At 56.4% G+C, this 18,484-nt stretch overlaps 3 protein-coding genes across 3 annotated transcripts; 1 reads left to right on the forward strand and 2 right to left on the reverse strand.

The window, feature by feature from the left end:
- Nucleotides 1-42: 42 nt before the first annotated feature.
- GCG54_00012539 (uncharacterized protein) lies at nucleotides 43-952 on the reverse strand (the record flags this gene model as incomplete). The annotated part of the gene is made up of 3 exons (XM_045412415.1): nucleotides 43-201; nucleotides 252-360; nucleotides 417-952. The coding sequence occupies 3 exons, from the start codon at nucleotides 950-952 to the stop codon at nucleotides 43-45; spliced, it is 804 nt and encodes a 267-aa protein (XP_045261450.1).
- A 1,508-nt stretch (nucleotides 953-2,460) lies between these two features.
- GCG54_00012540 (Sedoheptulose 1 7-bisphosphatase) lies at nucleotides 2,461-3,559 on the forward strand (the record flags this gene model as incomplete). The annotated part of the gene is made up of 4 exons (XM_045412416.1): nucleotides 2,461-2,639; nucleotides 2,757-3,020; nucleotides 3,172-3,390; nucleotides 3,466-3,559. The coding sequence occupies 4 exons, from the start codon at nucleotides 2,461-2,463 to the stop codon at nucleotides 3,557-3,559; spliced, it is 756 nt and encodes a 251-aa protein (XP_045261451.1).
- Nucleotides 3,560-3,675: 116 nt separating this feature from the next.
- GCG54_00012541 (putative methyltransferase C1347.09) lies at nucleotides 3,676-5,634 on the reverse strand (the record flags this gene model as incomplete). Its single annotated transcript, XM_045412417.1, has 4 exons — nucleotides 3,676-4,176; nucleotides 4,801-4,887; nucleotides 5,077-5,314; nucleotides 5,597-5,634. 4 exons carry the CDS (start codon nucleotides 5,632-5,634, stop codon nucleotides 3,676-3,678), a joined length of 864 nt encoding a protein of 287 aa, XP_045261452.1.
- Between the last annotated feature and the right edge of the window lie 12,850 nt (nucleotides 5,635-18,484).

Genomic DNA, 18,484 nt, shown 5'->3' on the forward strand with positions numbered 1-18,484 from the left:
GCCATCGCATGGCAACTTGGGCCGAGTGGCGTCTCAACTCGATCAGCTGTCTGACTTCTTCGCTCCTCTCGCACGTATCCTCTCCTCCAATGCCGTCGACTTTCTCTCCCAGTTTCGACGCTCAGAAAGAAGGCGGATTCGCTGGCCCTCCAGGAGCGCAATTTGCTCATCATATGGCGACCCATGGAACTTTTGTCGTTCCTGCGAGGAGTCAATATACAGGTAGCGTGGACCAGATGCGTTTTACCCACTTCCGTCCATTCTTCCTGCGTCTTGAGCCCAGCGCCGTATGTTGCGCCCGTGAAGATGATGGCTGCGCAGCCGGCAGCGGTTAGGCCGGCGCGGAACTTTGTGAACCCGCTCATTGTGACGGTGTCTGGTTTTTCGTCTCCTCCCTATTGCGAGCAAAAGTTCACCAGTACTCCCTCCAAACCTCTCTTGACTGCCTGCTCTTCTTGTCGCTGGCGTAGTCGGATCGGTGGTTTGAGGCCGTCAATTCGTCCAGCACCGGCGCGAAGATGTTCCAGCGTGACCGCGTGGAGGATGTAGAGGAAGACGAGGCGATAGACGCCGTCGAGTCGAGGGAATTGGTTCGCGAGTGTCCTCGTAACCTGCCAAGCGGCGAATAGTGCGAATACCTGCGTCGCAGGGCCGGGGGGATCGTCGAGGGGCCGACGGAATCGCACTCGGACGACTCGGCGGTGGATGGCGTCGATGGCTCTGAAGGCCAAGCTTCGAGCTCGAGGGAAATTGTTGGCGAGATCGCCTCAGGGGCTTCCTCTGTCGAACAATGGAGAGCGTGGACTGCTGCAGAGGCGACGCCGTGTGAGCAGCGGCCGGGAGCGGGAACACCGGTGCCCCGCTGAAGACCAAGACTTTGTCGCTGTGATTCCGGTAGCCCCAGCGTCCTTAGTAATCGACCTGCTGCGGCGGCGGGCGTGACGTCGGCCATGACTGATTGCAAAGGGCAAGGCGCTGGGTAAATGGAGAAGCGCAAGTAAAAAGCGAGTTATTTAATATATATCCCGTGCCTTTACCTTTTCAAACAACAGAGAGAGAGAGAGACAGAGGAAGTGTTGAAAAAAAGTTTTGCGTTTCCTCGCTTGCAACACCCAAAGCGACCGGCCGAGCGAGAGAGATAGGGACCAAACTGCCTTTTTGGTTGTCCTTCGGTAGCATTTCAGCGGGCTTATTCATTGCCCACTCATCTCTGGTGCGTTGAAACAAACTTCGTGAGAGCTCTTTCTGGCCCCCCTCCACCACCACCCCTTGGCCTTCCCTCGTCCGCAACTCTTTTGTCTCTTCCTCCACCCTTCATCCTTTCCTTGCGTCTTCCTGCCTGACAATCACGACTTGCTCCCCCCCTGCTCGCTCTATTCGGCACCAAGCGCCGCCAGACAACGGCGGGATTTTTCCCATACGGATATCCTCTTATCGGTGGCTTACCCGGATGTGTTGTCTTGTCTGATCTGCCTGCATGGGGGGAATAAGCAGACAAGTGTGCGGCCCCCCTGTCCGTCGCAACCCCGGCTGAAACGCATCCATCTCATGGCACCGCAACGGAGGAATCTCTCTTCTGGCACTTGTCTGCTCTCTTCCCCCGGTCTTCCTGGCCGCATGAAGCCAGACGTCTGTCACAGAGCCAGGTGACTACCGCTGATGGGACGCAACTTGTGGCAAGTGCACGCGAAAGGAGTTGCGGATCATGTCTCGTTCTCGCGACCAGAAAAAGAGGTCAGGATACAGGGGTGGAGGATCCGCGGAAGACGTGGGAAAGAAGGCTTGTCTGTTTTTTCCCACACGTCAAGTCGAATCGAGAGGACGACAAGAGTTCGATTCAAACACCGCCTCCCCCGCAGCTGCAGTTGGTGGTGGGCTCGTTGGCTTGGCTGATATCGCGGGACGCGGGATGATGGGCTGGGACCAGCGACTTCATCAGCCAAAGTTGGCGCTCGCATGTCCGATTGCCGAACTCTATGGAGTTCCATGTTAAAGCACCGGTTCAACCCTCTTTCCTGAGATCCCGCTCTTCTGTGCGGAGCTGGGCTGAAGATGGGCGGAACCGCGGGAAGGCGGGACGGCTGGAAAGCCAAACCGCCGAGGGGCACGTCACTCGACACCTACATCTGCCTCTCCCGCGCGTCGTCTCAACTTCCCCGGCCCTACGGCGGTATTGCTCTACTGCCCGATATTTCTCTCTCATGCGCGGACATCACAGAATTGCCTACATCTTGCCGCAGAACGCCACGCAGACTAACTCGATATCCTTGTCTCCCCTCCACCAGCCGACGAGAGGAGTGCCGTAAAACATTGCATTGACTTCCTCCACACCATCCAACCGTCGGCCCCCCGTCACGCCGCAACCCACGGCTTCCTCCCATCTCATCCGAGGTTGCATCCGCTGTCAAAGCCCCGTTAGTGTGCAAGAGAAAAGAGGCTCTGCCGCACCGCACCGCCGCAATGTCGACCCCGCGCGCCTTCGTCATCCGCCATGGCGAGACGGAGTGGTCCCTCAACGGCCGCCATACCGGCTCCACCGACATTCCCCTGACGGCCAACGGCGAGAAGCGTGTCCGGGCCACCGGCCGGGCTCTTGTGGGAAGTGACCGACTCATCGTGCCAAAGAAGATATCACACATGTACGCCTGCCTTCTTCCTTTATGCTGTTGCAATCATTACCTACGCATACATTTGTTGAAATAGTCGACTTCAATCTGTGTTGCCTTTGCCTTGGAAGATGCTAAATCTATCACCAGCTACGTTTCTCCGCGCCAGCGTGCCCAGCGCACATTTGAGCTCCTCAACTTCGGCCTCACCGACGAGCTCCCCTGGAAAAAGCATGGCCAAGTAGAGGGCGGCGGACCCAAGTGCGAGGCCTGCGTCGAGGTCACCGAGGACATTCGCGAGTGGGACTACGGCGACTATGAGGGCATCACATCCCCCGAGATCCGTCGCATCCGCAAGGAACAGGGCCTGTCCGAGAACTGGGACATCTGGCGTGATGGCTGCCCGGGTGGCGAGTGAGTACTTTCCGCTTGTCCCAATCCTCGGAGGATCAGCCCGTTGCTATGCTTCCTGCTGAAGAACTCATCTTGCGTGGGCCATTCGAGGGAAGGAAGTGAAGGACACCATGTGAAATGCGTATCGCAGCTGACCGCATGCACCACACAGGAGCCCCCAAGACGTCACGGAACGTCTGGACCGACTTATCAAAGACATCCGTGACAGATGGCACCAACCCGTCATCGGCGACAAGGAGGCGCAGAAGGGAGACGTCCTGATCGTCGCCCACGGTCACATCCTACGAGCCTTCGCCATGCGTTGGGCCGGCAAGACGCTTCAAGACGGCCCCGCGTTTTTGCTTGAGGCCGGTGGTGTCGGCACCTTGAGGTGAGTATCATCACACATCCTCGCGGGCAGCAGCAATTCAGTTCTTTGGCAGAGACACTAACACGTGTGCTGCAGCTACGAACACCACAGCATCGAGGAGCCGGCTATCCTGCTCGGAGGCGCCTTCGCCGTCGATATCATTGAGAAGGACCAAGCGCAGCAGCAGTAGAGTCTTATATTGGGCAGGCCAGCGTATCGATTCCATCACTTGCTTCATGTTCGTGGAGTGATCGATTCATACCAGACATCCTTTCTTTTCCATAGACTAAACGCCTTTATCTTCTTCTAAGCTTTGGTTCCACGCGCCAGAAACACGCGCCTTTTCATCCCCTCTTTCGGTGCATCATGTTCGTGACCATGGCCATGATCATGCCCGTCACCGTGGTTGTGATCATGACCTTCGCCATGTCCATGTCCCTGCCCGCCAAACACCACGCCGCTCCCAAGCTCCTGCATGGCAAAGTCCTTCCCGGCCCCGGCCTGCTCAAAGATGGCAAGCATCCTCTCCTCCGAGAACCCGTGGTGCATGACGGTGTGCGCGGCCGGCAGACCGTGGTGCATCTTCTCATGGGGCAGGAAATCGAGAATGATAAAGACGCCGCCGGGCCGGAGCCGTTCGACCAGCTTTTTTGCGGAGTACTCGGGGTCCGCAAAGTGGTGGAAACCCAGCCCGACGCCGGCGACGTCGAAATCACGGAACCCGGCGCCGACGAAGGCGGCCGGGTCCGGGTCGGCGGGATCCGTGAGGTTCCCTGCATACGCGCGCATTTCGTCGGTGCTCAGGCCCTGTGCCGGAAGAGGTTGCGGGGTCAGCTGAAGGCCACACTCCTTTTTGCAACGTAATCACGAAGTTTGTCCGGTCACAGGTTATTTCGTGCATTCCCGCCCTGCTCCTGGGATGTGATGAGATGACATTGGGCGCGGGGGAAGGGTGGCCCGGACGAGGAAGGGGGAATTGCAGTACAGAGAGAGGGGGATGGAGGCAGGGAGGGAAGGGGAGGGGTGGTTCGATGAGCCGCCGTCGGTCCCGTCGGGTGTGTGTGCGCGACGGCGGCGTATGAGAGTGTCAAAGTGGTCACAGCACCGCCGTCCGCGTCCACGTCATGGGGGTCAGCAGGGCTGAGTTGAGACCAAGGTGAGATCGAGAGACCGGACCAGACTGCCGTCTGTGCTTGGAGTTACCAGAGCAGAGATTCAAGGCGGCGCACGCGAACAGATTCTGTGTGTCATGTCGCCCAGCAATAATTCACTGCCTGCTCGCTCTCGCTCGCTGCTGCTGCTGCGCCCTTCTCACCATTGCGAAAACAAGAAAGACAGCCACGTTCGGGAGACTCGGGTGTATTTACAACTTGGGTTGCGTCTGTGTGTAAAGGGCAAAGGAGCAAACAACGGAAGAAAGCTTTGGCTTACTTGGTTTTCGGCCCGGGCGTTGTAAGCGGCCACCATATTCTCCGAGATGTCAATGCCGACGCAATGCGTGGTAAACTGGGCGAGGGCCTGGGCAATGCGATGTTTGTCAGTCAAGTGAACCAAGTGTGTGTCTCGTCTTCCTCCCTCTTGTCGTGTTTGTTGTCGGGGAGACAGGTTTCGTGAACTTGGGCGAGAGCGTTGTACACAAACGCGCAAGCAAACAGAACTGCCGGCGCGTTGCTGAGACTCGACATAACTCGAGGCAGGCAAACTTACCCTTGATATCAGGCCGGTGCCACAAGCGTAGTCGAGCAGTCTCACCGGCCTGCTATCGGTAGCCGGATTTGTTTCGGCGGCGGCGGGCTTCCCGCTGTCCTCGTCGCCTTCATCTTCATCCTCGTCGTCGTCTTCATCGACCCAGTCCACGCCGATGAAACCTTTGCGCTTGCGAATCTCTCGTTCAAGCTGCAAAATGGTCTTCTCGTACTTGGAGTCGTATTCGGCAGCAAGTTTACTATGGCGACAGTACGTCAGTCAGAGAATGGAGGGTTGGCATGAGAAATAGGGTGCCTCTCTTGCCAGACGCCATCGATATACGAAGGGCACGTCGTATCACCATGCAAACCTCCTTCCCGTCGACTATGGAATGGAAACGCGATGGGTGTATCTGCAGGAACCCGCGAGAGAAACAGTGGGCAAATCAGACGTGATTGGGGGGCTGAATCGGTGCTGCAAGCACGGGGGTGTGTGGGTAGGTAGGTAGGTGATCTGGAGCAGGGTGCTGCTCTATACGCACTTGAAGTAAGCCTTGTTGGCGGTGGCCGTGTCCGTCATGGTGTGGTAGATTTGTGACTTGCTGTTACTGAGGTAGGCGGTCACGGTCTTGGGACTTAGGGGTGCGTGTGGACTCGTTGGGGGTTGGTGCTGGATTGGATTGAATTGAATTCTGTCGGTAGATGTTGGTCTATGTCTCCCTTGCAAACTCTTTTGCGGATTGCTTTCTTCTTTCCCCGCCTTTTCGTTGGGGACATATGGTAAAAAGAAGGAAATATGCCTGACCTTGGACCTTCGGTAAAAGATAGTGTGCTCTTGCTTGACTCGTTAAATCAAGCGCTGAACTGTGACACGCTCCGGTCTGCTTCCTTTTCCTCCTAAAAGGCGACGCAGACTCGATGAAGTTGCTTTTATCAACATCGCGGAGAGTTCTCGGCCACTTCAGCGCGGAATTGGTCCGGATGGGAGACCGCATTTGCTCAGCACTAAGGTACCGTACCGTACTTAGGTAAGATAGAGGCGTGGGCCCACTTCAAAGGCCCCGAACTTGGTCCCCGAACACCACACAACAGCGCGCCATGCCATTCACACGAGAGTCGAAATCACGTGAACGATATTGTCTCAGACAGATCATGCCTTCTCGGACGTACCTGGAGACCCGGGGTATGTCAGAAATGGTTCAAGACAACGACTTCAATCGTTTCCCGCGTCGAAGACGGCTATGGGTGTGCCCCCTCCGCAGTCTACCGGCTGCGCGCGTAGTATGTAGCCGCTCATGTACAACCATGCTTTTTTCCTCACTTCTGTAGCACAGAAGGGTTTCTTCTGTGGTGTGTTTGGTTCTTGCGACCGAGGCCGCCCCGGGCGGAATGCGAAGACGCATCCGGGGCCCAAATCAGGTTACAGCTACGGGGCCGGCAAGAAAGGGCCAGGGCCGTTCGAAATACCCACTGCAAGCGTGACAGGTCGGACGACAGGAACTGACACCTCACACGTACGCCATAATACCAACAGCTAAGATATTGTGTGTGTACTCTGTACAGGGAAGGATCACACGCCCTTCACACGCAGCTGCGGGTAGTCTGCACGCAGCGAATCGCACGCAGTCAGCAAGAGTCGTCGCCATCGCCGTCGCCGAGAGGGATTGGAAAACGAAGACCAGCGTCTGCTTGTACAGAACGCACAGGCACGCAATGGACGACGCATCCCCGTCACCAGGGGGGGGGGAGACGACAGAGGCGGAGGTGCAAGAGCCGGAGAGACGGGGGCCTAAACGGTGTGACCGTGGCCGGGGCTTACGGGTCGCCGGACTTGACCAAGACAGCTGCCGTGGACAGGTTTGGTGGTAAAAACAAGCGGATCGACGCCGATCCTGCTGCAGGCCGCATCGGTCCGCCGCTTGTGACTGCAGCACCATGCGGGCGGTGACGGGCCCAAGCTGGAGTAGCACAAATATCGCCGCCACGCCTGACTGGTCCGACCCGTTCTCTGAGTGCAACCTGTCATGCAGGTGGCCCGGAAGGGACGATTAGGCAAGCAGGCCCGTCTGAGGTCCGACTTGGGTGTGAGCGACGTGGTCGGTGGGCGATGCCCGGTTGCCTGGGGGCTGGGCGCGGAGAGAGTGACCAAAGTACCATACATGCCTCAACGTGATGCATCATCACCACCATATCAGTCGCCGGCTGCGACAGCACGACAGGGCACCGCAGGACCATTTTTCCTGTAGCCTGCATCTGCTACAGGGTGTCGGCAGCCACGGACACGATCCGGAGGGAGGGGCGAGAGCATTTTCCTCCATGAACGGTTGGTCGGTAGACAAGCGGGGGAAGGAAGGAAAAAGAACATGTTGGATCATGGACCGGGGCTGGGAATGGGCGGGTGAGGAGAAGGAAAAGAAGCAAGCAGCCCCCTCCCCTCACGCAGGCCGTCCGTCCACCGCAGCGAATCCGTGTACTCGCAGTGTCCGTACATAGTAAGGCGGTCAGATGACGGCGCGTTCCCAGTCTCTCTCCATTGCTTTCTTTTTGCCGTTTCGATGCCTTGTCGAGGGTTCACCCGCATTCTGTGCTTAGGGCAGAAATCAGGAACCCCGGAACCCCAGATCTGCCGTCCTCGATGCTAGAGCCTGACTTCCTACACGAGTCTAGTCGGTACCATGGCACATACCACTGTCGCTGACGCCGTCTCCGCTGTTGTCTGCGAACGAGTGCTGCTGTTATCGTTGTTGCGAGTCTTGCGCCGAAATTCTTGTCAGATCTGACAGGTCATCTTTGCTCGTTTGCCAACCAACAACAAACTCCCGCATCGCACGACAGCGAAATCTCTGGGCCTAGACGCTGCATCATGTATGCTTGAAGTGAAAAAGCGACCACAGTAAGACGTTCAGGGGAACACCGAGTCGAACCCGCGTAAGATAAGGAACTGGGCAGGAAATGGGGGAGAAACAAACGATACAGAATGATTGACAAAATAAAAGGCCGTGGCGAACTGAACTTCGTGGCCGAGCTGAGAGTACGCAACAGGTCAGATTTTCTGCTCACCGCTGCTTTGCCGCCGTAATGCGTCTGCTGCCTTGCTCATCCCATGTTGTTCAACCTGGACCAACCATCCTCGTTACTTTCGCGATGGCTCGTCTCCATCTCTCCCCCACCATCTCACGTCCAGCGCGCTCAGTCAGCACGCCCATGTCTCTGACCAGAACGTGAATGTATTCTGCTGCCCTGTCAGTACTGATTGATCATTTCCAATTCCACTTTCCAGTCAACGGTCCATCACCCAAGCCGCGGCCCCAAGACTTGTCACTACAATATCATTCACTCAACCATCGTGAAGCCTGTGTGAGGCAAGGAGACAGCCATTTCCGTGCCTTCATAGCAAGTAGGGCATTAATGTACTTAGCTAACACCATGACAGACCCATAAGTGCCGCGTTAGGCCGGGTGAGGTCGCGCTAGAGTGCCGTGCCGTAATGAGTACATTAGCCAACGATACAGTCTCGAGATCTTCCACTTCGGCAGGCCGTCTCATAGCTTGTGGTTAGGGTAATGCAGTAGTAGGTATCCAGTCGCCGTTGAACCTGACCATCTGCTAGCCGGCTCTTCAGTTTAGCGAACCGTACGCGGCACATGCCTTGGCTGGGGGGAGTTAATGCGCAGCGGGAAGTCTGTCGAGCAACCGTCAATCGTCCATCCGGCATGGGTCCTAGCGTGTTCGGCCGGCTGTCCTGTCCTCCGCTGGGCGCTGTCATGGCATGGCACCGTTCTGAGCTTGCCCTGACTGCGGGTGAGTCTCTCCACTCTCCACCCGTCCTGCCTGCATGCCGCCGACGTCCCGTGGAAGACGGTTGATGTGACTAGAGACGCGGGTGCATAGCTCTCAGTCGTTAGCTAGGTACTCCGTATGCATCTGCATCTCCATCTCGGAGGTACACAGCGGTTCTGTCGGCGCCACGCAAACGCCGGCGGCATGCTATTGCCTAAACGCTGCCTACCGATGGACATTTCGTGTGGGCAGATTCTTAGGCCCAAAGCAAGCCAACGCGACATGTAGTATGCTGCGTAGGGTGGCATGCTGTGCGTACTTGAGTGCGTCTTCGATTGGTGATTGTCGGCGGCGTTTCGGTTACAACTCTCCAGAATCGTGTCGGCCACAAACGTGTCACTGGATGAAATGTAGGCCAAGTAGCTCGTGTACCATAACAAGATGATTCTGTTGTAGATGACAATTGTCTTTAGCACTCAAGTGGCAGATAGGCCTCACCCATGAACCATGACTGACTCCAGTCGCCTGGCCTTCTCTCCCCGTCTGATATTCATTGAACGGAGCTGTTGAGGCTGCTCCATCATGAAAGTCCACCGGTGGCCCTGACTCAACAAAGCCGCAATTTCCCTACTGGTTCGATTCCGCCAGGCGTGCCAGGTCAGCCGGGCTGTCAAACCGTGGCACCATGGCATGTGTGACAAGAAGCTTGTCGCACTGTATCACAAAGTCACTTTTTCTCCCAGCTCTGTCTGCTCGTGTCGCGTACCCAGGCAAGGCATCCGTACCAGACAGACTTCCAACCTCAGCCTGCCGTGACGCCCAGAGCCTGAAGATGAGGGACGGGCAGCTTTTCTCATTGCAAAGGGATGGTGTGGTCACGCTGCGACAGGGACGTGCGGTTTTGCAAGGCTGGCTGCGTCCGTGTTCACGTCTTCGGAGCGGTTGACACGTCACAAAAGCTGTCGCCGTCGTCGCCCGTGTCGTTCCTTTGCTTGTTCAGTCTGAATTCGCCGCATGGTCGGATTGATCCATTTCGAGGGTGTGAGGACGAGGGCCGCCTCCCTTGAATCCATCCGCTCACCCATGCATCCATTCCTCTGAGCCCACATTGCCAGTAGCGTCCGTATGTACAGCAAAGGCACACCTCTGCTCACCACACCTGGTTGACGGGGACCGGTAATCAGAGACGACAGATCAGAGACGGATGGTTGAAAGTCGGTGACAAGGCGAGAGCAGCGTTGAGGGGGGCGACCGCAGTCACATTGGCCCCCATCCATCCATCGATCCCTTCCCTCCCTTACTGGCGTCGTGCGGTACTTGCCAGTCGCCTACCATGTTACCGAGATGCATCCAATCCAACTTCAAGGCGCGAGGTGAGAGAAGCAGGCTCTGGCAAGGACCAGGCAGGTAGGTGGCGAGTAGGCTGGGATGGAGGTTGTCTGAGAAGAGGTCCGTGATCCCAAGGTGTGGTCTTGATCGGGGCAAGCGGGCTCTCGTCTCCTTTTTCCAGTGGCCCGCCGTGGAGTGCCAGAACAAGGGAATCGAAGGTAAAATTGGGGACCTGCGCGGGAGCGACGGGCCAGAGGCGGCTGCATGCATACGCCTGCGGTCACGTGACCCTCCCTAACTCAATGTCCGCTCCATCATCCAATCATTTCAACCCAAACCACCACCACCCCGTCCCGTCGTCCCCGTCTGCCCAGGTAGCCGTCGGCCAGGTAGAGTGAGGTACCGCGCAAAGTACATCGTAATTACCGTCCTGCCGTCCAGGGAAGATGGCGCCAGATCTTTGTGCCACGTTGATGGGCTTGTAAGGTAGGGTCCTTCTTAACCTGGAGATGGCTTGCTTGATGAGATCCCCTTGACCTGCCCCAGTCAATTTTTTACAGCCCCATGTTGAATGCCGGCATTTCAATCTCGAGTCTCGATGTTGCTTTTCGAGGCGTTGACTTTTGTTGTGGCCGACGGAGATTTGCTATTTAGGCTGAGGTGAGATATGCAGAGCACAGTCGATAAAAAGCAGAAAGATGGCTGTCAAGTTGAACCTCTTCCGACACCCAGCCGGACCAACTCTCAATCTGTCTAGTCACAAAGCAAGCCACATCGATTGCGGAATGATTTGAAAGTTCAATCCGTCAGCCCGAGCCAATGGATGGCGGGCGTGCAGCTAACCTGCATCGCAGCAATAGTAGTAGTATTATGAGGTTGTCTGCTGCGGCGGCAGTGGAGTGAGTGTTTGATTCATCTCAACACAGCGTCCGCTCCAACTCTGATTTTCACAGAAGGTCATGGCTGCACTCTTGCCGCTCAGGGGACTGGTTCGTTTCGTTGAGAGCCAGGGACCATCATCCGTTCGTGTTTCCCGGACGAAATCGCTGACGAGGGTTGGCCCGTCCGTGCCTTTTTCTTGATTTCTCCTTGGTCATAAATTTCGGTTTTGGTCGGATCTTCTCGCATTACCAGGTGCGCAGACTTAGCCTGCGTTGCCAAACCAGAACTCATCTTGGCATCTTAAGAGGCATGTTCGGCGTCGTTGCCACAGGCCCACAGGCACAGCTTCATCGTTGCAAACGCAGCAATATAAGGAAGAACATAAGCGAAAGGATGGAAGAGAACGGGGAGGTTTCTGTTCCACGGCGCCTTGCAGTGGCCCGGGATGGCTGAAGTGTCTGCTTGACAGGATAGTACTGGCGCGACGCAACAGGACCTTTCGCCGCCAGCTTCGTTGCGAACGGCATGATCGATGATTTCCATACGCCATAAACCTCCCATCCGACTGCATTTTTGGGGTGTCCCGTAGCCAATAGGACCCCTATCTGTTGCATATGACCCCTATTACTGATAGCGCTTCGTTGTCGCATCAACCCAAGGTATGCTGCCCGCGTTCGAGGTCGTTGGACACTCCAACCCGATCTGCAACTATGTAAAGGTCGCGATAGAGATGCAAAGAGCCTAAAGTTAACCACGAGACAAGAGCAGGCTCTCTCGGATGGGTGACTCGGCATACAATCCATCGCAATTTCATACGCCTCCCAAGAAGCCCAAGGCTCGTGCAGAATCGGAAGTCATGATCCAACTGGTAGCTTGCCCTTATGGTTCGAGATTCGAACTTTTGTGGCAGAGAGATGTCGTGCCGCAGCTGAGAGGTTCCTCGCCATCAGATGGCAACCTTATCGCTAATAGTTGGATTGAGCGCACGTCCTCATCTGGTGGAGTGCTTTCCCCTGATCGCCAACCCCAGAGAGCTCGTGTTGTTTCCTAACAACCTTACTTTACGATCAGTGACTTATTGCATCTACCGGAAAACACGCTACGCTGACATCTGCTGTGTTCACTCGCAGACAGAATGATGCCGTATCATTGTGTCAAAAGAGAGGCTGTCTGGCGCGGGGCATCGATGAAAGCGGTGAAATTTACCTCAAAGTCTACAGAATGCTGCGGCTTATAAGCAGCATGCACAAGAAGATGTCGGCCAGCCAGGATCTATTTGACGCATGTTACCGTCCATATGAACCCTCGGCCAAGAAGCTTTCCCCTGACACACGCAAGAGTCAACCTGGTGAGGGGCGTCAGTAAAATGTCGTGGACACGAGCTGAGATCCCTTGAGCTGTCTGTCTGGTTCTGTGTGTATGAGTCCACAGGCGGTTGAAGATTAACACAGGCCTCAGAAAGCTTGCTGGACTCCCCCTCGTGGTTAGACTGTGGGGAAGCCCGACAACACGGCCCTTTTCAACGCCTGAACTCATGCGCCTCGGCCAACCAGATGAACCATGACTTCCGATTCACACATTGGAGCCCCAGCAGAAAGGTCCAATCAGTCCAAGCTACTCTGTTCACCAGCCACGGGGAGTAGCAGTGCGGGGTTGCCGTGTCTGAATGTTTGGAATAATTGAGGATGTCCTGGAAAGGGCTGGGACTGCTTGGTCCATTTCACGACGCCCGAATCGAGATCGGCTACGCGATTCGCAATTTGAGGCTCAATCTTGGAATTTGCGCCTAGTATCCAAAACATCTCCTCGATAATTGATTAATGACGAAGCTGAGGTTCCCTGAAGTCCGATTTTTTTCGACCTGAATCGCGCTTTAGACGCGAGCGATAGAAATAGACTCAATCAGTCGCTTTGGGAAAATGCAACAGAATGGAGCCCCAGTCTTGAGTGGCGTCCCATATCAAGCGGTCAAGCTGAGTGCTGTGTCATTTATTTGAATTCTTGTTCTGGAGCCACAACAAATGGTATGACACTGCAGCTGATAGCGGAATTGGTTAGTTTGCGGATGCAAGTTCAGCAGAGGTGGTCTCGCTGCACCGTCATGGACCTTCGGTGCCCTGACTGTAGTGGTGCGTAGGAATGGAGGCGTTGATCCCGCGGCGAAGTAGATTGTCATAGGGCCATTCGCGTTGGCGAGGGAGATGGATATGCGGGATATGTACGACGAAACGGCAGAAACGGGAGTACCCATTAGGGAGCGGGCGGCGCGGCGTTGCATGGTCGGCAGGCCCCGGTCCTTGCGCCAGCCCCCTGTCCTTTTGCCTTAGCGTGTGACTGGGATTAGGGGAGAGCGATCAACCCATGTCAGCACTCGTCGTCAGAATCCTTACTGGTACACCGTCGCAATTGTCTCTCAACCTCTTCTCCATGAGATCATTCGCAAGCAGAGCTCCCAAGGCGGCTTGAATCCAAACTCCTCTGAGGGCGCAATTCATACGCGCCACTCGAACCAAACAAGGAGTGTCCAGAGCGGCGTCAAGCGACGCGAGACAAAGGGGGGCGGGGCTGTCTCTGTCCGACCCATGAGCTCGGTACGAGTATTGTGGAAGTACCGGGTACAAGACTACTTAGGGTCGCCGGCCTGGCAAACACCAAGGGAATCCATGAGCCCGGTGGAACTTGGGGGGGGGGGGGGGGNCCCCCCCCCCCCCGCCAGTATGGACCGCTAAGGACGGAAAAAGAAAGTCTGACAGGCGATTGGGACTGCCTTAGTCGCCCATGGCCCGACGCTGCTGTCAGCACAAGCCTCTAAAGCCCAGGGGCGGTGGACATCTCGCCGCCATTGGGTGTGGGCGGGCGTTGAATGGCCCATGTTTGCCAGCCGATGGGGCGCACATGGGACAGGTAAATCAGTCAAGTGATCTCTGGCTGGTGTGTGTGGATAGAGGGAGAGAGAACAAAGGCAATCTTGACCAAAGTCTGTACCATCTATGGATGCTCCATCCTCGCCAATATTGACCGTAAAATCATGTCGCCTGTCGCATTCTGATGACGCAGAGTGGACCGAGTCCGTCACTGGTGCGCTTCCCCGTTGCAATCGGTTTCTTCTGACAAAAATTGAGAAAAGGATTCTGCGAAAGCTTTAGGTCTGTGGAGGGAGCGGCAGCGGCACGAGCGGGTGTTCTGTTTCGCGCTCTGCAGGGTATGATGTTAATACGCACCTAGTAAACTCTTGATCGTCGCAGATCGTTAGCAAGTTGGTGGACGGGAGCTGGCCTAGTGCTTGCTGGCGTGGTTTGGTGGTTTGCTTGGGTGGGCGGAGATGGGACGAGTGAAGGGCTCATTGCGCAGGACGGCGGGCTGGTGCAGTGGTTGCTGGTTCGAACATCGAGAGATGCGGGTCTTCACCCGGTAGCTAGTAGACGGCTCGTCGGCGTTCCATCAGCTCGGTTCGCGGTGATAGAGAGAAGGGATGACGAGAGGGGAACTGGAGTGCGCCACTAGCACGGCGTCGGGCTGAGTCCAGGGCACAGCACACCATGGCATCGGTATGACTGGCCAAGAGAGTTGTTGGTGAAGGGCACGTTGGTACTGGTTGAAAATTTGGCGCCGGTATGGAGCCGGGCAAGTCATGTCGGATACGGCTGGCTGGCGAGCTGACTAGGAGCAGTTGAGGTGATTGATTGATGGATCATGATCATGGATGGGCGGGCAGAATGGCAAGAACGTGCGTCGATTTGCTCCCGCATCCAGCGGAGCCAATCCCCTGGTCGTGGTGTTTTGTTGGATCATGGACGTCTGTCGGCTTCGCATCCAAAGAACTCGTCACAGCCGAGCTCCAAGATGGGAGGGGGGGTAGCATCAGTGACCAATCACCAGCGGTACCGGAATGCCTCGGTCGACCCAGATTTGGGGCTTCAGGACCGCGTGGGAGTTTGCGTTTTCGGGAGGGGCCAGATGTGCGGAGCCACAACCGGAGAAGTGAGGGGCGTCTGAAGAAGTGGGAGTGTCGTATTTGCGACGGTGGAGGAAAACACTCGGCGAGGACGGGCTGCAGTGTGGCAAGCGGAGCGAGACGGAGGCGGAGCGAAAGACGTACTAGACGTAGCGTGAGGATCGGGGAAGTTGAGAGAGGACGCGAGTAACGTTTGTCAGGGTCAAGGTTAGTTGAACAAAGGCAAAGTCGAAGATGGATATCCCGGAAAGATGGAACGCAATCCAAGACGAAGGTAACGGCAGCGAAGAGGCGGGGAACTCGAGGAGTGCGGAAGCGACGATCGTGCCTTGGTCACGGATGGCCGGGGGGCTCCGGTCAAGAAGTGAGCAAAATTTGGCGTCGGGCGGGATGGGAGACCCGGAGGCGGAGGGAGTGGTTAGATGCAGAGATGGGAGGGAGGTTGGAGATGCGGATGGAGATCCATGGGACACGGAGACGAATTGCGGTGCAGGGAGAGACTGGTCATCTTGGGCAGGTATCGAGGCAGGGAGGGTCCTGCCTTCCCGTCGGTCTGCGCAGCAACAAGTTTAGGTACGGAGTGCCGGGTCAGATGAAGGCAGGCGCTGAGGATGGGACAGTCCTTCCTTCCTCCAGGTCCAGGCACCGGCCGTCTCTCCTTCCTGCCAACAATCTGAAGGGAACCTAAGGTAGCGATGGATTCTAGCAATGGAAGGGAAAGAAGCTCCTTCGCAGATAGGTGAATCGCCTACCTGCTGCCAGGACTGGTGAACTTTTCCGCAGCCCACTTCACGTTCGCATCATCGGCCGAGCCGCGTGTTCATCGTTCACCATGGTGCAGACACATCAAAGTGCCTTTCCAAATCTTCAGCTTCTCGTTGCGTCAGCTAGCGGCCAAACCCTCCTCGGCTCGGACGATACCCGAAAGACCGTGTCGCGAATTCAACACCCACGACATCGCCGCCGTCTGACGGGCGCAGTTCGATTAGCAGACACACCACCGCACTGACTCTGCTCTCCACCTCACGCGACCGAGTCTTTTAACTCTGTCAAGTCAACCAGGAACACCATCAACAGGCGTGTCCCTGGGGCCAACTTGTGAACGCGACGAGTCGTTGACGCGCCTTGTCCTGTATTGGTGGTCTCGCACGTCTTGAACCGGCTGATCAGCGGCCGGCACCACAGCAGCACATGGCACTCCTCTGGGAGTTCCCGCCCGTCCCATCTGCCTCCTGCGCCCTTCAACCCCGCCGTTGTATCATGCACCACGCCATACTTTCAACGTCGCATGGATTTCGTCTGTTTGGTCAAACAAAGTTCGTTGACCAACCTGTGCTTGCAGTTCCGCTATGGTGGCTACTCCGAATGTGATGGAGTGCTGGGGTGCTGCCTGTGCCATGCCGCAAATGTGATGGGACACAGAGACATCATCCAGCTCTGGATCCTGGGGGAACACCGCATCCCTCTGCCGTTGGTTATGACCGACAAAGTCTGCCGCCGTTGCATCGCGTGCATGGAAAAGTGCTCTGCCACACCCGGCCGATTGTGACATGTTGAATGTCTCGGTCATCATGGAAAACAGAGGGAAGAAGGAAAATAGATTTCCGTTGGGGGCCACGGCAACGTCGTGGAGTTCCACGAGATCCCATCTGGCCTTCCTCAGATTCAGCACGACTCAATCTTTAGCGGGACAACGGTTACTCGTGGATCACCCGGCCTTGACAGCCATGTGTGTACGGGGACATGGGAAACTCGGTGGTGAGCCGCGGGCGCGGGCGGGAAGGGAATCTGCAAGTCGACATGCGCCAGGGCCACACCGTACCTTGCCGCCCTGGCATACCCATGTTCACAGCTAGCCTGCGTCCTCCCGGATAGAGCCCATCATTGGCTCGTATCCAACGCCGACTCAAAATCTCAGGCGAGCACGAGGTCTTGCTCGGCTGAGCTCAGCGAGTTGATGGAAGATGAACGGCGTTGGAGCCGGGACGAGGACCTTCGACTACCACTGGGGTCAACTGCCTGCGCGTCTAGTCACAATGATGGTGCGATATCATGGGTCTTCCTCCGCATTAAGCCAGAATTTAGCTGGCACCAATCTCTCTGTCACCCTTCATAGCGACGGCATGCAATGCTTGGAGCGTGCAGGGCCCTGTACTAGCACCTGGGCTTGCGGCAACAAACAATGGTTCGTGGGCGGACGGAATCGGGCATTTCCTCGCCCACCGCCCACCGTCATGCAAGGTATCATGCGCAAAGCCTTGTCCTTTCTGCGAGCGTAAATGGCTGTTTCCTGGGCCTTCTGCAGACTAACACTTTCGAGCCCGCCCAAGGAAATTGTTTTATACAACGAGGATGAGCTTCACCCCAGCCTCAACCATGCCGTCGTAACACAGGGCACCGTGCTCTCATGCGACAACTCTGTATGGTGCGCCATCTCGGACGACGATCGGGCCCTCGGAGCTACGCGAACGAGCTGCGGTGTGCTGCCTGCAATATTGACTTACAACTCTTGTTGGTGTGTGAAGATGGTATGGCACCACGGCTCACAGCATCTCCTGCACGACTTTCATCGGAAGAATACCTGTGTCGGCCTTCAGAGTTACACCTCGTGTACCAGGCCCATTCCCCGTCGACCGGTTCCACCCACTATCCCTACCCCACAGTTGGGGCAAGAGCGGCTGTCCTTGTCAACGTCAGATTGCCGCCGGTTCCTGTGGGCTGTCCCAGTCTTAGGCCATCCCATCCCAGGCGACCTACAAAGCGGCCGTCAACAAGCCAGGGCAGCAGAACAGGGACCGGGAAGGGCTGATGGGAAAACAAGGCCCCATCCGCACGCGGTTTGGAAGCAACATGGGGCCAGGCACGAGGATAAGACTCAGGAGAGGGTACCCGAGTCGCATTGGGTGCTGCGGAAGAGAAAGCCCCAGCCGTTGTCGACCCCTGGGATTTTGCTGATGGCTGAGCCTCCTGATCCGTCAATTTATTCCAGCCACCGTGTCCACCGCAGCCGTGCAGCGCAGAAGAAGCATTGAGCAGAGCGACAACCCCGAAATCAGACCAGAGCCAACACAACGACAAACGACGCACAATTCAATTGAATGGTCTGAATTAAACAACAGTTCACTGGGGCATATAACAAGCGGAGAATAAGGCGACGTGAAGGAAGAAAAGACCGCTTGCCTGGAGGAGCAGGCTAATGCCTGCTTCACCTGCTCATCGCACACAGCATACCAGGCATACCACAACATCGAAATCGGGCGAGAAGAAGACGCAGGCAAAGACACGAACGGGTGCGGATCGTTTGCTGTCAAAAGGGACCCAAAAAAGGAGAACCCCCGCCAAAGCAAGACATCATCCCCGAGTCGATACTCAATCAAACCCACTCCAACTGTTATCCTTGTCCACCTCTCCAAACCGCCCGAAATCCCTAACACTGGAATTAGCCTCGTCATGCAGTATGGCTTTTCTCGAAGACGACTCGAAG

This window comes from Colletotrichum gloeosporioides (assembly GCF_011800055.1).
Source record: "Colletotrichum gloeosporioides strain Lc1 chromosome Unknown consensus_65, whole genome shotgun sequence".
Classification (NCBI taxonomy): domain Eukaryota; kingdom Fungi; phylum Ascomycota; class Sordariomycetes; order Glomerellales; family Glomerellaceae; genus Colletotrichum; species Colletotrichum gloeosporioides.